At 41.0% G+C, this 20,926-nt stretch overlaps 1 protein-coding gene and 1 pseudogene across 3 annotated transcripts; one reads left to right on the plus strand and one right to left on the minus strand.

Annotated features, from left to right (window-relative positions):
* Positions 1–6,436: 6,436 nt before the first annotated feature.
* LOC109909447 (tubulin delta chain-like) lies at positions 6,437–7,717 on the minus strand (annotated as a pseudogene).
* LOC109909176 (ribosomal protein S6 kinase beta-1) lies at positions 7,705–19,417 on the plus strand. 3 transcript variants are annotated; one of them, XM_020508173.2, is made up of 16 exons: positions 7,705–7,923; positions 9,001–9,044; positions 9,162–9,282; positions 9,423–9,491; positions 10,033–10,180; positions 10,499–10,564; positions 10,706–10,763; positions 11,010–11,110; positions 11,255–11,345; positions 11,453–11,543; positions 15,330–15,437; positions 15,521–15,583; positions 15,831–15,908; positions 16,001–16,108; positions 18,153–18,265; positions 18,370–19,417. In XM_020508173.2, the coding sequence occupies exons 1-16, from the start codon at positions 7,855–7,857 to the stop codon at positions 18,623–18,625; spliced, it is 1,584 nt and encodes a 527-aa protein (XP_020363762.1). In that variant the 5' UTR covers positions 7,705–7,854; the 3' UTR covers positions 18,626–19,417. The 3 variants fall into 3 exon arrangements, with proteins under 3 accessions (XP_020363762.1, XP_020363763.1, XP_020363761.1); XM_020508172.2 differs by having other exon boundaries at positions 7,715–7,923; positions 10,418–10,564; positions 18,370–19,407; XM_020508174.2 differs by lacking the exon at positions 10,499–10,564 and having other exon boundaries at positions 7,710–7,923; positions 18,370–19,407.
* Positions 19,418–20,926: the final 1,509 nt, after the last annotated feature.

Here is a 20,926-nt window from a genome sequence, read left to right on the forward strand (position 1 = left end):
ATTACCTGTTCAGGAAATCTTCCTCCGAGATCCCAAACTTAGTGTACAGATGAATGTAAGCCCTGTGGAAGCAGAGACACCATATCAATATGTGGAAACCCAATAGCCTAGGAATGAGGCAGTTTAGAACAGTAAAATGCCATTACCAATCTTTTTGCAATGATTGACAATGACACATGCTGTTGGAAAACATCAAAATAAGTGAGCATGCATGCCTTACCTATAACCTTACCTGGATCAAACATATTCTAAGCTATCCACCCCATGTTGTCCAGAGGCCTCAGCAGAGCCTGGCTGTTGCTGACCAGTGTAGGAGACGTATACTTGTTAAAGGGGACTGGGTTTTTCCACATGCTGAAAGCCAGGGGGTATATAGGGTCGATCCTAAAATCCACCTATAGATATAAAAACATTCAAAAGGAGTGTTGGATTCTAGAATGAATCAACCAGTATCTATTAATGTATTTTGTCCCATAATAGTTAGACAGCTAGGTAAGAGACCAATACATATCTCTGCTTTGTTCACATCCTTCCCCTGCAGTGTGAGCAGGTGGGGGAGGTCTTGAAGCCAGGTTGTCTGTGACTCCTGGTCCTCTCTACCCCTTCAGGCTGGAGAGAGTGGGCTCGCACCTGCCAGTCGATGCCTGAAAAATAACAATCCTCAGAGCATTAACAAGAATATCTGGACATGGAACAGTGAACACGATGGAGAAGCTAGCTTATACTAACTATTGTACAAAAATGGCTACACACACAAAAAACAATCAATATACAGTACCAGTCAAAAGTATGGACACCTACTCATTCAAGTTTTTTTATTTTTACTATTTTCTACATTGTAGAATAATAGTGAAGACATCAAAACTATGAAATAACACATGGAACCATGTAGTAACCAAAAGTGTAAAACAAATGAAAATATATTTTATATTTGAAATTCTTCAAAGTAGCCACCATTTGCATTAATGACAGCTTTGCAAACTCTTGGCATTCTCTCAACCAGCTTCACCTGGAATGCTTTTCCAACACTCTTGAAGGAGTTCCCACATATGCTGAGCACTTGTTGGCTGCTTTTCCTTCAGTCTGCGATCCAACTCATCCCAAACCAACTCAACTGGGTTGAGGTCGGGTGATTGTGGAGGCCAGGTTATCTGATGCAGCACCATCACTCTCCTTGGTCAAATAGCCCTTACACAGCCTGGAAGTGTGCTTTGGGTCATTGTCCTGTTGAAAAACAAATGATAGTCCCACGAAGCGCAAATCAGATGGAATGGCTTACTGCTGCAGAATGCTGTGGTAGCCATGATGGTTAAGTGTGCCTTGAATTCTATATAAATCACTGACAGTGTCCGCAGCAAAGCACCATTACACCTCTATGCATCACAGTGGGTACCACACATGCGGAGATCATCCGTTCACCTACTCTGCGTCTCACAAAGATACGGCAGGTGGACCCATAAATCTCAAATTAGCACTCATAAGACCAAAGCACAGATTTACACTGATCTAATGTCCATTGCTTGTGTTTCTTGGCCCCAAAAAAGTATCTTCTACTTATTGGTGTCCTTTAGTAGTGGTTTCTTTGCAGCAATTTGACCATGAAGGCTTGATTCACGCAGATAGCCCTAACCCAAATAGAGCTATCTTCTGTACACCACCCCTACCTTGTCACAACACAAGTGATTGACTCAAATGCATGAAGGAAAGAAATTCCATAAATTACAGTGCCTTGCAAAAGTATACAACCTGTAATTTAAATGGATTTTTATTTGGATTTCATGTAATGGACATACACAAAATAGTCACACAAAAAAAAATTAAAAGTGGTGCGTGCATATGTGTTCACCCCCTTTGCTAAGAAGCCCCTAAATCAGATATGGTGCAACCAATTACCTTCAGAAGTCACAACATTAGTTAGATTACACACAGGTGGGCTTTATTTAATAAGTGTCACATGATCTCAGTATATTTCCACCTGTTCTGAAAGGCCCCAGAGTCTTCAACACCACTAAGCAAGTGACACCACCAAGCAAGCGCCACCATGAAGACCAAGGAGCTCTCCAAACAAGTCAGGGACAAAGTTGTGGAAAAGTTCAGATCAGGGTTGGGTTATAAAAAAATATCCGAATAAACTTTGAACATCCCACGGAGAACCATTAAATCCATTATTAAAAAATGGAAAGAATATGGAACCACAACAAACCTGCCAAGAGAGGGCCGCCCACCAAAACTCATGGACCAGGCAATGAGGACATTAATCAGGGAAGCAACAAAGACACCAAAGATAACCCTGAAAGAGCTGCAAAGTTCCACAGCGGAGTTTGGAGTATCTATCCATAGGACCACTTTAAGCCGTACAATCCACAGAACTGGACTTTATGGAAGAGGGGCCAAAAAAGAATCCATTGCTTAAAGGAAAAAATAAACAAACACATTTGCTGTTTGCCAAAAGGCATGTGGGAGACTCCCCAAACATATGGAAGAAGGTACTCTGGTCAGATGAGACTAAAAATGAGCTTTTTGGCCATCAAGGAAAACGCTATGTCTGGCGCAAACCCAACACCTCTCATCACCCTGAGAACACCATGGTGGCAGCTAATGTTGGCTAACTGGCTTGCTAGGTTCAGTTTGTTTTGTAGTGATGTCTGTCATTGTGAGATTTTTTTTATTATTCTTCACCTCAGCACCATTAGCTATTGTCACGAGAATGTTCAACCCCAATGATAATAACTAACAATCAATAGCTTTGACCAATCTCCAAGGTTTGTAAGACCATGGGTTTAATAATAATTAGGCAAAGACTCAGCTTATGCAAAAGGTTAGTACAGTTTATTCACGAGAACGTTCTGAAGACATCCATTTTATACCTTGCTCCTTACTTACGCACATACTTCCACACGAACAGTTGGTGAGTTGTATCCTTCTCCAGAGTTCTCACCACTGTGTATCACTACCCAGCCGACAGTTCCATTCCCCGAGATTAGAGAAACCTTGAGAAGTACTCCCTGTCCTATCATAAGTTTCTCAGAGTTCTAGCCAGGTCGGGTCAAACACAGTTGAATTGTTCTCGGTATTTCCTTAGGCACACACTGTCTCGCCTATACTTCTAACTTCTAAATGGTAAGTCTTAACTTGTCCTATGCACACACAATCATAAGAATTCTAGTCTTATGATTCAAATACATTTCACTCCATTATACAGTGACAGGGTAGAATACTTTTAGTCATTATCTTAATAACATTACCTTTAAGATATAAATAATTTAGTCAATATCTTACCATTACCTTAAACATATGAATTTCTATTATATCAGCTATGTATTTGACGGCAATTGCATATATCCAACTAGTTAGCAACTAGTCATAGTGTACCTTGTTTGTTTACAACTTGATGCTTGGCTAGGTAGCTAGCTAGTTATGGCTAACTTTTTAGGCCAACAATATCATGAGTTAGCCTATGATTATGTCTACAGTATTGTTTTCTTCAGTGAGCATTCCTATTGCCAATGCTGTAAACTACAACTCACGATTCCACTGAGTTTTACACGTCCTCATTATAGTATTATGTGGTACTACTCCCTTATGGATAGAACTTTAAGCAGGGTACCCAGATAAGTGTACATAATATCAACTATAGGCTACTAGTTATAAAAAAAAATGTATTTCACCTTTATTTAACCAGGTAGGCCAGTTGAGAACAAGTTGTCATTTACAACTATGACCTGGCCAAGATGAAGCAAAGCAGTGCGACAAAAACAACAATACAGAGTTACACGTGGGATAAGTAAACATACAGTCAATAACACAAACGAAAAATCTATGTACCATGTGTGCAAATGTAGTAAGATTAGGGAGGTAAGGCAATAAATAGGCCATAGAGGTGAAATAATTACAATTTAGCATTAACACTGGAGCGATAGATGTGCAGATGATGATGTGCAAGTAGAGATACTGGTGTGCAAAGGAGCAAAAAAATTATAGTAATATGGGGATGAGGTAGTTGGGTGTGCTATTTACAGATGGGCTGTGTACAAGTACAGTGATAGGTAAGCTGCTCTGACAGCTAATGCTTAAAGTTAGAGAGGCGGATATGGGTCTCCAGCTTCAGTGATCTTTTGCAATTCGTTCCAGTCATTGGCAGCAGAGAACTGGAAGGAAAGGTGGCCAAATGAGGTGTTGGCTTTGGGGATGACCAGTGAAATATACCTACTGGAGCGTGTGTTACGAGTGGGTGTTGCTATGGTGACCAGTGAGCTGAGATAAGACGGGGCTTTACCTAGCAAAGACTTATAGATGACCTGGAGCCAGTGGGTTTGGCAACGAGTATGTAGCGAGGGCCAGCCAACGAGAACCTACAGGTCGCAGTGGTGGGTAGTATATGGGGCTTTGGTGACAAAACGGATAGCACTGTTGTAGACTGCATTAAATTTGCTGAGTAGAGTGTTGGAGGCTATTTTGTAAATGACATCGCCGAAGTCAAGGATCGGTAGGATAGTCAGTTTTACAAGGGTATGTTAGGCAGCATGAGTGAAGGAGGCTTTTTTTGCGAAATCGGAAGCCGATTCTTGATTTAATTTTGAATGGGAGATGCTTAATGTGTGTCTGGAAGGAGAGTTTACAGTCTAACCAGACACCTAGGTATTTGTAGTTGTCCTCATATTCTAAGTAAGAACCGTCCAGAGTAGTGATGCTAGTCGGGCGTGCAGGTGCGGGCAGCGATCTGTTGTTGTGCATGCATTTAGTTTTACTTGCATTTAAGAGCAGTTGGAGGCCACGGAAGGAGGGTTGTATGGCATTTAAGCTTGTCTGGAGGTTAGTTAACACAGTGTCCAAAGAAGGGCCAGAGGTATACAGAATGATGTTGTCTGCGTAGAGGTGGATCAGAGCATCACCAGCATCAAGAGCAACATCATTGATGTGTACAGAGAAAAGATTCGGCCTGAGAATTGAACCCTGTGGCACCCCCATAGAGACTGCCAGAGGTCTGGACAACAGTGCCCTCCAATTTGACACACTGAAATCGCAGACTTGCAGCTGTGATTGCTGCAAAGGTGGCTCTACAAAGTATTGACTTTGGGGGGGTGAATAGTTTTGCATGCTCAAGTTCAGTTTTTTCATATTATTTCTTGTTTGTTTCACAATAAAACATATTTTGCATCTTCAAAGTGGTAGTAGGCATGTTGTGTAAATCAAATGATACAAACCCACAAAAAAATCCATCTTAATTCCAGGTTGTAAGGCAACAAAATAGGAAAAATGCCAACGGGGTGAATACTTTCATAAGCCACTGTAACTTTTAACAAAGCACTCCTGTATATTGGATTCCAGGTGACTACCTCATGAAGCTGGTTGAGAGAATGTGTGCCTTGCTGGTTGAGAGAAAGCCTTGATGCCTTGTCATCAAGGCAAAGGGTGGCTACTTTCTCAGTACTGTCTCAGCCTCCAGTATTTATGCTGCAGTTTATGTGTCGGGGGGCTGGGGTCAGTTTGTTATATCTGGAGTACTTCTCCTGTCCTATTCGGTGTCCTGTGTGAATCTAAGTGTGCGTTCTCTAATTCTCTCCTTCTCTCTTTCTTTCTCTCTCTCGGAGGACCTGAGCCCTAGGACCATGCCCCAGGACTACCTGACATGATGACTCCTTGCTGTCCCCAGTCCACCTGGCCATGCTGCTGTTCCAGTTTCAACTGACCTGAGCCCTAGGACCATGCCCCAGGACTACCTGACATGATGACTCCTTGCCGTCCCCAGTCCACCTGGCCATGCTGCTGCTCCAGTTTCAACTTCCACCTGACTGTGCTGCTGCTCCAGTTTCAACTGTTCTGCCTTATTATTATTCGACCATGCTGGTCATTTATGAACATTTGAACATCTTGGCCATGTTCTGTTATAATCTCCACCCGGCACAGCCAGAAGAGGAGTGGCCACCCCACATAGCCTGGTTCCTCTCTAGGTTTCTTCCTAGGTATTGGCTTTCTAGGGAGTTTTTCCTAGCCACCGTGCTTCTACACCTGCATTGCTTGCTGTTTGGGGTTTTAGGCTGGGTTTCTGTACAGCACTTTGAGATATCAGCTGATGTACGAAGGGCTATATAAATAAATTTGATTTGATTTGATACTTTGAAGAATCTTAAATATAAAATATTTTGATTTGTTTAACCCTTTTTTGGTTACGACATGATTCCATGTGTTATATTGTAGTTTTAATGTATTCACTATTCTACAATGTAGAAAATAGTAAAAATAAAGAAAAACCCTTGAATGAGTAGATATGTCCAAACTTTTGACTGGTACTGTAAATAGGCCCATATTGAGCTGCACGGGGACGTCAATTGTTTTGAAATTTCACACTTGTGAATTTCATAGTTAGCCAATGCTTCCCCATGGTGTTCAAAACTAGTACAGCACTCATTTCTGACAAATGCACTATGGCTACACAGACATTTTAATTTTTCATTTTATTTTTATTAAACAGTAACATGCAAAACGCTGTAAGCATCTGATGTTGGTGTTGGAGCAGGCCTGGCCAGGTGAACACGCTGTAAGCCATGGAGGAGCTGGACACCTGGGGAATGTTGCAGAAGATGAGCAGCTTGTACTCTGGGTGACACCAGGCCACTCATCAGTTCAAATGGAAAAACAGTGCACAGTGTGTGATATGCAACTTCAAGACTTTGACACACTGGTTTATTTGTTGCAGTAGTGTTGATGCTCAGTGCTTACCTATGGCGTTTCTATTGTAGACACCGTGGAAGTCACCAGTGAGTGCAGACTGCAGAACACTCCCTAGCTGGTGGGCGATTACTTTGTTGAAGTCACTGAATGATATGTGTTGATGTTCATGACCTGGGCAAAGATATTGTGCACTGTGTCATTTTTGTGAACGAGGATGGCATCAGAGGTGTGACAGTGTGAGCACAGAGGTGTAGTTCTGGACAAAACAGCAGTTAGTGAAAACTGGTCATCCAAAGAGTACTGATGATGATGTTGTTTCTGGCTTCAGAAATTATATTATTGTAACCGTGTCAATCCTTTGTAACCTAGCTATCTTAAGAGGAATGCACTAATTGTAAGTCGCTCTGGATAAGAATGTCTGCTAAACAACTAAAATGTACAAATAAAATGCTTTGAAATATTACTTTCTTAGAACATAGGAAATATGTCTGTTTGTAAAACATAAATTGTAGGCCTTTATCTGCCAGATTTGTGATGTTTTCCAGTTGCTGAAGCAAGCCTCTTGCCTTTCCAGTGCCATAGGGCTATGTCAGGTGGTTGAGGATGAAGGAATTTGGGTAGTCTTCCCGGAGACACCGAGAGGCGTATGTGCCCACCCTTGACCCTGTGCCCCCTGCCACACTGATCATGTCATGATTCCTGCCATATGGTCATAGCGCTCCACCTCTCTCCTCACTTTTTTAAATATTTTTTATTTATTAACAACAAATCAATACATAAAGCACATGAGGGGACACAAGCATACATAGATTACAAACAATGGACAATCGAGCTAGGGGGTACAATATCATATTACAATTACACAAGGACCTTAAGGGACATGCATATACTTACAATTCTAACAGCTTTTTTGTTAGTAGAGCATTTAACCGTCTTAAAATACAACCACCTCTCTCCTCACGTTGTCCACCACCACCACCTCCTCATGACGTGGTCCATGGACACAGTATCTCCACGCAAAGAAATGAAAACACAGTGTTGTCATATCGGCGCTTCACTTGGTTGGTTGTGTGGTGCGCATGCTCTGTTTAGTAGCCGGTTATGGCGGCGGCGATGTGTGTTTGTCCATGAGGCAGATGAGCGCGAGCTATTCTCACCGACTGAACCTGAACGAAAGCATTGATGGCGGGTGTATTCGACATCGATTTGGATCAGCCGGAGGAAAATGTCTCCGAAGATGAGCTCGAGGAGGTAATTTTCTCGATTCTGTCGGGTGTTGTTGCACGAGTGTTCGATGTAATTGCTGATAGCCATGCTAGCTAGCTATAGGCCCGACGTCTTGGTTTGTTGCCAATGCTTTAGGCCCAATTTTGACAACGCTCCAAGCTAGCTTTCTAACATTAGCTAGCCACAGATCAGCCAGTTAACACTCATGAGCTGTCACTTGTTCTCAGCTGTTGGGAGATAGTAGTTATACAATTCATATATTTGCATACTTTATACGAATATTGAATATTATATTTTCAAGCTTGCTAGACTATGCAGCAAAGGCAAGCGTGCTTTTTGGTTGCTGTCGTGCAACAGTTTATTTTGGTACTTCTGCAGTTTGGAACAATATGGACTGGAGGTCCTTATGTGGACACATGCAAATCCCAATTTGGACCAGATTTAATGATGGGTTATAGTGGACATTCGCCGTTCTAATAGACCTACCTGTGAACTATTTGTGATAGCTAGCTAGTAAATTGGCTGTATAGGACCATGTTTACAGTTTACATGGTATGAACGAACTCTATTCATGCTCTGACAGTTAGCTACCAAGAATGACAATTTTATCATAAACATTTCGTACTCTATTGAACATCTCATGTTCAGTGCCCATTGGCAAGGATTTTGGGCTACACTAAATATCACGTTACATGTTTTTTTGGGTGTAAAATGTTTATCTCCATAAAGATTTGTAAACACAACAAAATAAATGTAAGTTTGGGGTCAATTCCAAAGCTGTCGAGATACAAAAAAAGCTGTCTACAGCTCAAGATCCTCTATCCAGGGTTCTGAAATGTGAACAAAACAGATTTGAATTTAACCTTCTTTCACATGATGGTATACTCTCGCATGTTGGTCTAAGTTGAGTTAATGTTTTAGCTAACATTGCTTTGATTTCAGATGATATCCTTGCGTCTAAGATGTAACTTTTAAAAATAATATAATCAACATTCCTGTTGAATCTAATGAAGTGCTACTGCTGTTATATGGCTCTGCAGTGATTTCAGTTATAAAGCAGATTTATTTTTACAATGTTCTAATTTACATTTTCTGTCATAGGCTCAGATCAACGATTTCATGGACCAGTGCAGCGGCTTTGAATTGTAAGTGTTCACCCTTAGCATTATGGATGCCTGGTAGATTAATAATTATGTTGAGTTGTCACAGTAAATGTACCGTGCCGGTCAGTGAGCATATAGTTACATTACTTCTTTCCCCAGCAATATGGACGACTGTGAGAAGATTGAGATATCTGAGGACAACGTCAACCAAGGAAAAGAGAACATCAGGCCGGAGTGTTTTGAGCTGCTGCGGGTGCTGGGAAAGGGTGGTTATGGAAAGGTACGGTGCTGTTCCCCTGAGAGCCATTTAAAATGTGTTTTCATTGGCCTTTATGAGGTTTTATTAAAATTCCATTTCAAACTTGTCATTATTTGGCCTGGCCCATTGTGTTGAACTGGTTATGCCCTTCTTTTTTTTAGGTTTTTCAAGTTCGAAAAGTTGCTGGAGCAGCATCGGGGAAGATATTTGCCATGAAGGTTTTAAAGAAGGTACCTAAAAAATAATATTCAAAGACACATTTATTTACAATTAGTTCATAATTGGCAGCAGGCATATTCATCAAGTCTCTCAATTTTGTCTCAAACTTAGTAAATATGACAAATAAACATTGTTTTATGTTGCTTCTGTGCAATAATTGGCTTTCCTTGAAGCCTGTTGGTGTTTTTGGTAGTTTGCCATCTTCACTGCTGCAGTCTTGGCATTTCAGAAGCTGTTTCAGTCCATTAGATGTTGCACAATAGATTGTGCTTTTGCTTGATCAGTGAAATGTACTTTAATGAGAGATGCAGTCACATACCACTTCATCAAGATTTGTCCCCTAAGCTATGCTGCAAAAATTCCCTGAAAAGCCAATTGCTTAATTTCGAACAGAAATGTTCTAAGCAACGCTGAATTATATGTTAGCACATTCTTGAAAGTGGTGGCATTTCTAGAACTGATAATGAAGTGTATTTTATCATGTGGCTTTTTGAATGGCAGACTAGCGGTATTAGCATGACTAATGGTCATAAATGTTTTGGGGCCTTGCAGGCTATGATTGTACGCAATGCTAAGGACACGGCCCACACCAAGGCAGAGAGGAACATTCTGGAGGAAGTGAAGCATCCTTTCATCGTGGATCTCATCTACGCCTTCCAGACGGGGGGCAAGCTGTACCTCATCCTGGAGTACCTCAGCGGTCAGTAAATCAGGAGTCACGCAGGCAGTTACATCAAATGACCTATTCACCCAAAGATAAACAAACATCCATTCTTTTCACACTCTTCCTGTTGCTCAAGAGTAGCTGGGCAGTCCAACTGAATCTCTTTACACATTAGCAGTCCCAGTCATGCAGATGGTTTCTCTTATTCTGAGACCAAGGGATGGTTTCACAAAAAATATGATTCAAATCATCTGAATTTGTTGTTTCACACAGGACGTTGGCCTTTGCATGATTTACATGAACACTTAATGGGACTCCTCTGCTCATTGCATCTAACCATAATGTATGTAATAGTGCCTACATCCTGTCCACCATCCCTTCCTGTCTGCTCTAGAGTTACAGAGAAGAATGCACACTATGGTATGTGGAAGTCAGTCAGTCAGAATTCAAAATTAAATGGGTGAAACAGTTAATTTGGTGTAGTCTCCCCACAACTATTTTGTGCAACACTATTATTATTATTGAAAAAAAATTATGTTTGAATTTTGTTGTACTTTTCAGGTGGAGAGCTGTTTATGCAACTGGAAAGAGAGGGGATTTTTATGGAAGACACCGCCTGGTGAGTTGAGATGACAAAAGGCAATGTTGTCATACCAGTCTGTTTTCTTACATCCACTGTATTAAGACACATATTTGGAATAACCTACACCAGTATGTTAGTTGGTGAAAGGGAAAATACTATTTACAAAAGCAGTAAACTTAAGATTAGGTTACCAGGTGTTGGCTGTGTCTGGCACAGAAAATAATTTAGTAAAAATCAGTGTGTGTGTATGTGTACAATGTAAATGTGGTTTCTTATCTGCAGCTTTTACCTGGCAGAAATTTCCATGGCTCTGGGCCATCTGCACCAGAAAGGCATCATCTATAGAGACCTGAAGCCTGAAAACATCATGCTTAACAACCAAGGTAATGCTGGGCAACACCTGTTATATTCAACGCATGTGACTAACATTTAATTTATTCCGCAGGAAATGTAATTTAGAAAATGTTCTGCATGTCCACCTCAAAGTGAAATTGGCTGTAGTGTTTCTGTATTGTGTGTTTTTCCAGGCCATGTGAAACTGACTGACTTTGGGCTGTGTAAAGAGTCCATTCACGGCGGCACAGTCACCCATACTTTCTGTGGCACCATAGAGTACATGTAAGTCACACTTTGTAAAATACACACCCTGTTATTCATGTAAATCTGTTGAAAGCTGCTCTTTTTTATCATGAAAAGATGTGTTAAAAAAACTGTTGTTGTGTCAGGGCTCCAGAGATCCTGATGAGAAGTGGACACAACAGAGCAGTGGACTGGTGGAGTCTTGGAGCGCTTATGTACGACATGCTGACTGGAGCGGTTAGTGCACAACTTCTTTCATAGACTTCTGTTTATAATGACGTAGTTATACAACCACTTCTGTTACAATCAATCAGTGTTGACTAGGGGTGTTGCAGTGACCATATTACTGCCACAATGGCGGTCCCGAGTCATGAAGGCAGTCAAATTCTACGTGACCGTTTAGTCACGGTGATTAGGCTTCTCCAAGCTCTCTGATGCTGCTGATGGTCATTAGTAGCTTACCAAACTTGCTAACTGCCTGGTACTCAGCACACTATTGTCCCTCTAATCACTCTGATTGTGTGAGGAAACAGAGTGATGGCCTCTTATCAAAAGAGGAGGATCCCATCAGCTTTCTATAGGCTAGGTCTACTATATTTATTTATCAACTTTCCTAATATTAAGCACATTGTTTATCTTTACCACAGGAGTATAGCCTACCTGGCTATTTAAGTGCATAGATATATTTTTTCCCGCTGCCCAAGTTTTGAGACAGGTGCATGATAATGGTCCATTCTAAATCAAAACAAATGTCACACATGCTATTAGAATATGTAAAGACGAGATGAAATCAGAATAGTTTGATGGGTGATAATATTAGCATATGTTATTTTTTTTGCAGCTTTTTCTAATCATAGTCGCATACCTCATGTAGCCTACCCTAAAGGCCTATATGTTTTGATACGGTGTGTATCACAACTGAAGTGGCCAAATAACTTCTTAAAATGAAGCACATTAATCTATTTTACAAGGTGTTTAGAGCCTAACTGGCATACATAAGCAGCACCTGAGTTTCAAGTTTGGGGAAGATAATTTTCACCATATAAATGCTCCTTTTTAATAAAAGCATTACATGTATAATCGCATTTGCAGTCACTTTTTGATAATGGTGTTTTCCCGCTAATGGAACATTCGCGCTTATAGCCTACTGCCATGTGCGCATTGCTGCGCTTATAATGTGAAGAAATAGATTATCAATATTTTAAGCTAAACGTTCTGTTGGTCAGTCACATTGTGAAAAAATGTTTTTTTGATGCTAGTGGTTGTATAAATATGGGATCTATCCCATCCCACAACTGTCTCAGACTATGTTTGGAATATTTCTTTCTCGCGCAGAAGGTCAAGTTGACCAATAGCATAGGTACATTTTTGTACTATGGGGATAGTAGATTGACATAGGCTAGTGCTTTTGCTGTTTGTTAGGCCTACTCATCTTGTTAGCTGACAAAGTAAATGTGGAAAGTTCTTCCATTGTCTTCAATATACACCTCTGAATTGGATGAGGACACGTGTAGTTGCGTCCCTGGTGTCTGTCTTCACTTGTAGCCTGTGAGAAAGACCCAATCACGTGATGGAGAGCCATGTTAGTGAGAGGCCCTTCGGATTGCGCAGCACTAAGATAGAATGGAACAAGGCAGCACTCCGGGCCGCAAAAGGCATGGATTTTTTCGGGGTGCATTACAGCCAAAAAGGGGATGCCGCCTGGAAATTCGAGTCATTATCAAGTGCTTGTCAAATTGTGAATGAGAGACTATTGTACAGTCTGCGCAAAAAAAAACAAATCTGAGCTCATGCCTTTCAAGTTACTTTTAAAAAAAGTCGTCATTACTAGTCTCATCATGCAGCCTTACAATATATTAAAAATCTAAACTTATAGCCCAATGTTTGTAGAACTAAAGTTACATTAATAACTCTAAATTAAGCATATAGGAGTACCTATTTATTTGTTAACCGCTCAACACAGAATAGCTGCATGTGCAAATCTTTTGGATAAAATATTTATTTCATTCCGTATTGTTCATACTATAAAATAATGCCACAGAATTCTAAGCAAATCTTGTTTACTGAATGAACTAGTGTAGCCCATAGCCACGTCATGACCTAACATCAAATCAATGTTTTTTGTCACATGCACTGAAAACAACAGGAGTAGACCTTACAGTGAAATGCTTACTTACAAGCCCCTAACCAACAATGCAGTAAAACAAAAAGAGGGAAAATAAATATATATATATATATATATATATATAAGAAATAAAAGTAACAAGTAATTTAAAGAGCAGCAGTAAAATAACAAAAGCGAGACTATATTCAGGGGTGTACGGTACAATGTGCAGGGGCAACGGATAGTTGAGGTAATATGTAATCTACAGTGGCCTGCAAAAGTATTCACCCCCGTTGGCATTTTTCCTATTTTGTTGCCTTACAACCTGGAATTAAAATACTTTTTTTTGTGGGGGGGGTTGTATCATTTGATTTACACAACATGCCTACCACTTTGAAGATGCAAAATTATTTTGTTTGGTCAAACAAACAAGAAATAAGACCAAAAAAAATGAACTTGAGCGTGCATAACTATTCACCCCCCCAAAGTCAATACTTTGTAGAGCCACCTTTGCAGCAATTACAGCTGCAAGTCTCCTTGGGGTATGTCTCTATAAGCTTGGCACATCTAGCCACTGTGATTTTTGCCCATTCTTCAGGGCAAAACTGTTCCTGCTCTGTCAATTTGGATGGGTTCCGCTGTTGTACAGCAATGTTTAAGTCATACCACAGATTCTCAATTGGATTGAGGTCTGGGCTTTGGCTAGGACATTCCATGACATTTAAATGTTTCCCTTTAAACCACTCAAGTGTTGCTTTAGCAGTATGCTTAGGGTCATTGTCCTGCTGGAAGGTGAACCTCTGTCCCAGTCTCAAATCTCTGGAAGACTGAAACAGATTTCCCTGTATTTAGTGCCATCCTTCATTCCTTCAATTCTGACCAGTTTCCCAGTACCTGCTGATGGAAAAACATCCTCACAGCATGATGATGCCACCAAAATGTTCTCGGGTGATGAGAGGTGTTGGGTTTGCACCAGACATATCAAATCATCAAAATCAAATGTATTTATATAGCCCTTCTTACATCAGCTGATATCTCAAAGTGCTATACAGAAACCCAGCCTAAAACCCCAAACAGCAAGCAATGCAGGTGTAAAAGCACGGTGGCTAGGAAAAACTCCCTAGAAAGGCCGAAACCTAGAGAGGAACCAGGCTATGAGGGGTGGCCAGTCCTCTTCTGGCTGTGCCGGGTGGAGATTTATGACAGAACATGGTCAAGATATTCAAATGTTCATAAATGACCAGCATGGTCAAATAATAATAATCACAGTAGTTGTCGAGGGTGCAGCAAGTTAGCACCTCAGGAGTAAATGTCAGTTGGATTTTCATAGCCGATCATTAGGATTATCTCTACCGCTCCTGTTCTCTCTAGAGAGTTGAAAACAGCAGGTCTGGGACAGGTAGCACGTCCGGTGAACAGGTCAAGGTTCCATAGCCGAAGGCAGAACAGTTGAAACTGGAGCAGCAGCACGGCCAGGTGGACTGGGGACAGCAAGGAGTCATCATGCGAGGTAGTCCTGAGGCATGGTCCTAGGGCTCAGGTCCCCCGAGAGAGAGAAAATTGATTAGGAATACGTAAAATGTCAGCCTTGTTCTCCGGCTCCATCTTGTCAATGTAAGAACCACTCAGAGTATGCTGTTCTTTTCTGAAATAGACATTTTCTTCATGTCATGTTTCTTTAGACCTGTCTAAAATGTATTTTTTGTGAAGGTTTACATGGAATTATTAGACTTTAAAATGTACATGTTCCAACGGTCTGCATCAGTGGCTTGTGTGGAAGCCTGGAGATGCTAAATATGTTAATGGTCAATTACTGTGTGATGCCAACAGTTATTTGCTTGACAATCACCGGCTGACAGAATTTCGTGACTGCCACAGCCCTAGTATTGACCCAAGGATATTTTATTTTTCAAATGCAGCCACCCTTCACTGGTGAAAACAGGAAGAAGACCATTGACAAAATCTTAAAATGCAAGCTGAACCTCCCACCCTACCTCACACAAGAAGCCAGAGATCTCCTGAAAAGGGTGACTATTTGTTTAACATATTTTACCATTTTATTTTAATTTTGGTTATCGCATATGTATTTATACTAGTTCTTGTTTTTCAGCTTCTGAAGAGAAATGCCTCATCAAGACTTGGAGCAGGGGCTGGAGATGCTACAGAGGTGCAGGTGAGAACAAGAGAAGGAGTGGAACATTTTTGGATGGAGTGACTTGATGCTACCAAGACAAATGTAACCTCAACCTTGAGTTTGAGATTCTACCCCATTCTGGCAAGCAACACTTTGTCTCTAGCCTCTGATCACAATACAACAAAAGATTACCCTAAATAGAAGTATTCAAAAGTGATAGGGGACTGGGAAGTATTGAAATTAAAATGCTATTGTTATAATATTTTGTTTGCTAATCTTCCCTTAGGCTCATCCCTTCTTCCGACACATTAACTGGGAAGAGCTCCTGGCCAGGAAAGTGGAGGCTCCATTCAAGCCTTTCCTGGTAAGCAGAAGAGCTTCTGTTTGTTTTAAGCAACCTTTCCAGCTCTCAAAGGCATTAGCCTCTGTAACATACCTGATCTCTTGTATCCATAGCAATCTGCTGAAGATGTGAGCCAGTTTGACTCCAAGTTCACCAGCCAGACACCAGTAGACAGCCCAGACGACTCTACGCTTAGTGAAAGCGCCAACCAAGCCTTTCTGGTAAGACTGCTACATACAGTGCCTTGCGTAAGTATTCGGCCCCCTTGAACTTTGTGACCTTTTGCCACATTTCAGGCTTCAAACATAAAGATATAAATCTGTATTTTTTGGTGAAGAATCAACAACAAGGGGGACACAATCATGAAGTGGAACGACATTTATTGGATATTTCAAACTTTAACAAATCAGAAACTGAAAAGTTGGGCGTGCAAAATTATTCAGCCCCCTTAAGTTAATACTTTGTAGCGCCACCTTTTGCTGCGATTACAGCTGTAAGTCGCTTGGGGTATGTCTCTATCAGTTTTGCACATCGAGAGACTGACATTTTTTCCCATTCCTCCTTGCAAAACAGCTCGAGCTCTGTGAGGTTGGATGGAGAGCATTTGTGAACAGCAGTTTTCAGTTCTTTCCACAGATTCTCGATTGGATTCAGGTCTGGACTTTGACTTGGCCATTCTAACACCTGGATATGTTTATTTTTGAACCATTCCATTGTAGATTTTGCTTTATGTTTTGGATCATTGTCTTGTTGGAAGACAAATCTCCGTCCCAGTCAGGTCTTTTGCAGACTCCATCAGGTTTTCTTCCAGAATGGTCCTGTATTTGGCTCCATCCATCTTCCCATCAATTTTAACCATCTTCCCTGTCCCTGCTGAAGAAAAGCAGGCCCAAACCATGATGCTGCCACCACCATGTTTGACAGTGGGGATGGTGTGTTCAGGGTGATGAGCTGTGTTGCTTTTACGCCAAACATAACGTTTTGCATTGTTGCCAAAAAGTTTCATCTGACCAGAGCACCTTCTTCCACATGTTTGGTGTGTCTCCCAGGTGGCTTGTGGCAAACTTTAAACAACACTTTATGGATATCTTTAAGAAATGGCTTTCTTCTTGCCACTCTTCCATAAAGGCTAGATTTGTGCAATATACGACTGATTGTTGTCCTATGGACAGAGTCTCCCACCTCAGCTGTAGATCTCTGCAGTTCATCCAGAGTGATCATGGGCCTCTTGGCTGCATCTCTGATCAGTCTTCTCCTTGTATGAGCTGAAAGTTTAGAGGGACGGCCAGGTCTTGGTAGATTTGCAGTGGTCTGATACTCCTTCCATTTCAATATTATCGCTTGCACAGTGCTCCTTGGGATGTTTAAAGCTTGGGAAATCTTTTTGTATCCAAATCCGGCTTTAAACTTCTTCACAACACTATCTCGGACCTGCCTGGTGTGTTCCTTGTTCTTCATGATGCTCTCTGCGCTTTTAACGGACCTCTGAGACTATCACAGTGCAGGTGCATTTATACGGAGACTTGATTACACACAGGTGGATTGTATTTATCATTAGTCATTTAGGTCAACATTGGATCATTCAGAGATCCTCACTGAACTTCTGGAGAGAGTTTGCTGCACTGAAAGTAAAGGGGCTGAATAATTTTGCAAGCCCAATTTTTCAGTTTTTGATTTGTTAAAAAAGTTTAATATCCAATAAATGTCGTTCCACTTCATGATTGTGTCCCACTTGTTGTTGATTCTTCACAAAAAAATACAGTTTTATATCTTTATGTTTGAAGCCTGAAGTGTGGCAAAAGGTCGCAAAGTTCAAGGGGGCCGAATACTTTCGCAAGGCACTGTATCTTGTTAGAAATGACATGTTTTTATTTTTTACAGCTATTTATTTTGTAACATACACATTACACTTTTTTAAATAGCAAGAATAAGGTAATTTGATATACATTACATCTAGATATGACTGAAAACGTAATGTATAAGTACTATTATAGAACATGAGCATTTAAACCCACCCCTCGGCTACTCTCCATCCTACCTATTCCCCGTAAACCGCCCTCTTATGATTTCCATAAGCCATATATTTTTCAGCTGTGCTGTGATGTTTCACATAAATTCGGAACCTGTCTTATCGCGTAGTACATGTGTTTGTATTAATTTTGCTCATTAGACAAAATCATGTTATGACAGAATTCACCTTAATTTCTCCTTATACCTTGGTAGGCAGTACTGGTGACAGTAACCCCTCTGTCATTGCTCCTGCAGGGCTTTACGTATGTTGCTCCATCAGTACTGGAAAATGTAAAGGAAAAGTTCTCATTCGAGCCAAAAATCCGCTCACCCCGACGGTTTTTGGGGAGCCCAAGAACACCAGTCAGGTATTCTGTCATTTCAGCCTCTTCAGCTGTTCCTACATATCTTGTACAACATTGAGTATGCCACATCACCACATAGTCAGGGTATGTCCTTTATTCCTTTTCAGCCCTCTCAAGTTCTCTGCCGGTGACGTGTGGCCCCGGGGCCCATTGATGCCCGGCGGATCCTCTCTATGTCTCCAGTCGCCACAGGAGCAGGTCATGTATGTGTCAACCCCAGAACAGATGGATGTGCAGGCCAGCTCTGAGGCCTCAGCCCCCCTACCCATCCGCCAGCCTACTGGGTCCAACCTGTCCCAGTTCAAACAACAGGCCTACCCCGTCATGGCCAAGAGGCCCGAGCATTTACGCATGAACCTATGACCAGCAGCTCATCTTAGAGGATTTTTTTTCTTTGTTGATAATTATTCTTTATTTTTTAAGATAAGGACACTAGAGACGATGAAACTCTAAATTTCACTTCTACACACACACCATCACTACCTGAAGTATCCCCAAGGCTGTAACCTCCAGTGTGCTGCAGCTGAGCTCGGCAGACTCGGCCACTCCCTCAGGTCCCCTTGACCTCTGCAGCCTGACCCCTAACAGGACTGGACCAGCGGGACGGGGCATCACTATGGATATTTAACTTTTTTTTTTATTACTCCATCCTACCACAAAAAAAAAGGAATGAGATAAAACGTATCAAATGTGACCCATCACAATTCACAGTAACGTGCTGTATATAAAACATCATCCAAAGTCCTTCATGTTAGATGATTAACTGCTGATGAGGAATGAATTGCTTCCACTGAACACTTGGGAGATTTGACAGTATTTCATGAAGGTTGCTTCCTGGCTCAGGATGAAATCATACAAATGATTGTTAATTGAAAACATATATGATTGGGAGGGGTATCAATAAGCTGAGTTTCTGAATATAGCTTTATGTCTTAAGTATTTTACAAAAGGGATACATCTACTGTGCTATATCAATTCATGAGGGCCTCAATAAAAATACATGTTTACTTTTTACATTTTGAATTACTAACTGAATGTGGACTTTTGGTTATTACATTTGTATTATTTTACTGATAGAATGTTGTTGGGTAAGAACTAAATGAGTACATGCATATCCTCTATAATATTAAACAATATGCACCACACTAAAATGAATAACTCTGTCATAGTGTATTTTTTATTTTTGGGAAGGTACCATTTGCTTAGTGGGACTAGAATTACTGTGACAAAGTCCAAGGACTATGACCTACACTACCGGTCAAAAGTTTTAAGACCTACTCATTCAAGGTTATTCTTTATTTGTATTATTTTCTACTTTGTAGAATAATAGTGAAGACATCAAAATAATGAAATAACACATATGGAATCATGTAGTAACCAAGAAAGTGTTAAACAAATTAAACTATTTTAGATTCTTTAAAGTAGCCACCCTTTACATTGAGAGCTTTGCACACTATTGGCATTCTCTTAACCAGCTTCACCTGGAATGCTTTTCCAACAGTCTTGAAGGAATTCCCACATGTGCTGAGCACTTGTTGGCTGCTTTTCCTTCACTCTGTGATCCGGCACATCCCAAACCATCTCAATTTGGTTGAGGTTGGGTGATTGTGGAGGCAACATCATCTGAGCAAGCACTCCATCACTCTCCTTGGTAAAATAACCCTTACACAGCCTGGAGGTGTGTTGGGTCATTGTCCTGTTGAAAAACAAATTATCTTCCCACTAAGCCCAAACCAGATGGGATGGTGAAATTGCTGCCGAATGCTCTGTTAGCCATGCTGGTTAATTGTGGCTACCAGAGCCTTGAATTCTAAATAAATCATCAACAATGTCACCAACAAAGCACCCCCACACTATAACACCACCTCCTCCATGCTTTACGGTGGGAAATACACATGCAGAGGTCATGTGTTCACCCACACCTGTCTCACAAAGACACTGCGGTTGGAACCAAAAATCTCAAGTTTGGACTCCAGACCAAAGGACAAATTTCCACCAGTTTAATGTCCATTGCTTGTGTTTCTTGGCCCAAGTAAGTCTCTTCTTGTTATTGGTGTCCTTTAGTAGTGGTTTCTTTGCAGCAATTTGACCATGAAGGCCTGATTCACAGTTTCCTCTGAACAGTTGATGTTGAGACGTCTGTTACTTGAACTCTGAAGCATTTATTTAGGCTGCCATTTCTGAGGCTGGTAACTCTAATGAACTTATCCTCTGGAGCAGAGGTAACTCTGTCTTCCTTTCCTGTGGCGGTCCACATGAGAGTCAGTTTCATCATAGCGCTTTGTGGTTTTTGAGACTGCACTTGAAGAAACTTTCAGTTCTTGAAATGTTCCATATTGACTGACCATGTCTGAAAGTAATGATGATGGACTGTCATTTCTCTTTGCATATTTGAGCTGTTCTTGCCATAATATGGACTTGGTATTTTACCAAATAGGGCTATCTTCAGGGCTATTAACTTTAATGAGTAGGTGTTCTAAAACTTTTGACCGGTAGTTGTAGACTTTAAAAAGTGTTAAACCTCATCTGGTTTGTATGCTGCCTAGATTATATTGTGCTGCGTGGTCAACCTTGGCATAAAGTAAATATGGCCAGTTCAAGTAACTCAGCATTCCAGCCTGTTGTACCAGCTCTCCTTGAATAATATTTGCCAGTGTCAACAAC

This window comes from Oncorhynchus kisutch, linkage group LG18, assembly GCF_002021735.2.
Source record: "Oncorhynchus kisutch isolate 150728-3 linkage group LG18, Okis_V2, whole genome shotgun sequence".
Lineage (NCBI taxonomy): Eukaryota > Metazoa > Chordata > Actinopteri > Salmoniformes > Salmonidae > Oncorhynchus > Oncorhynchus kisutch.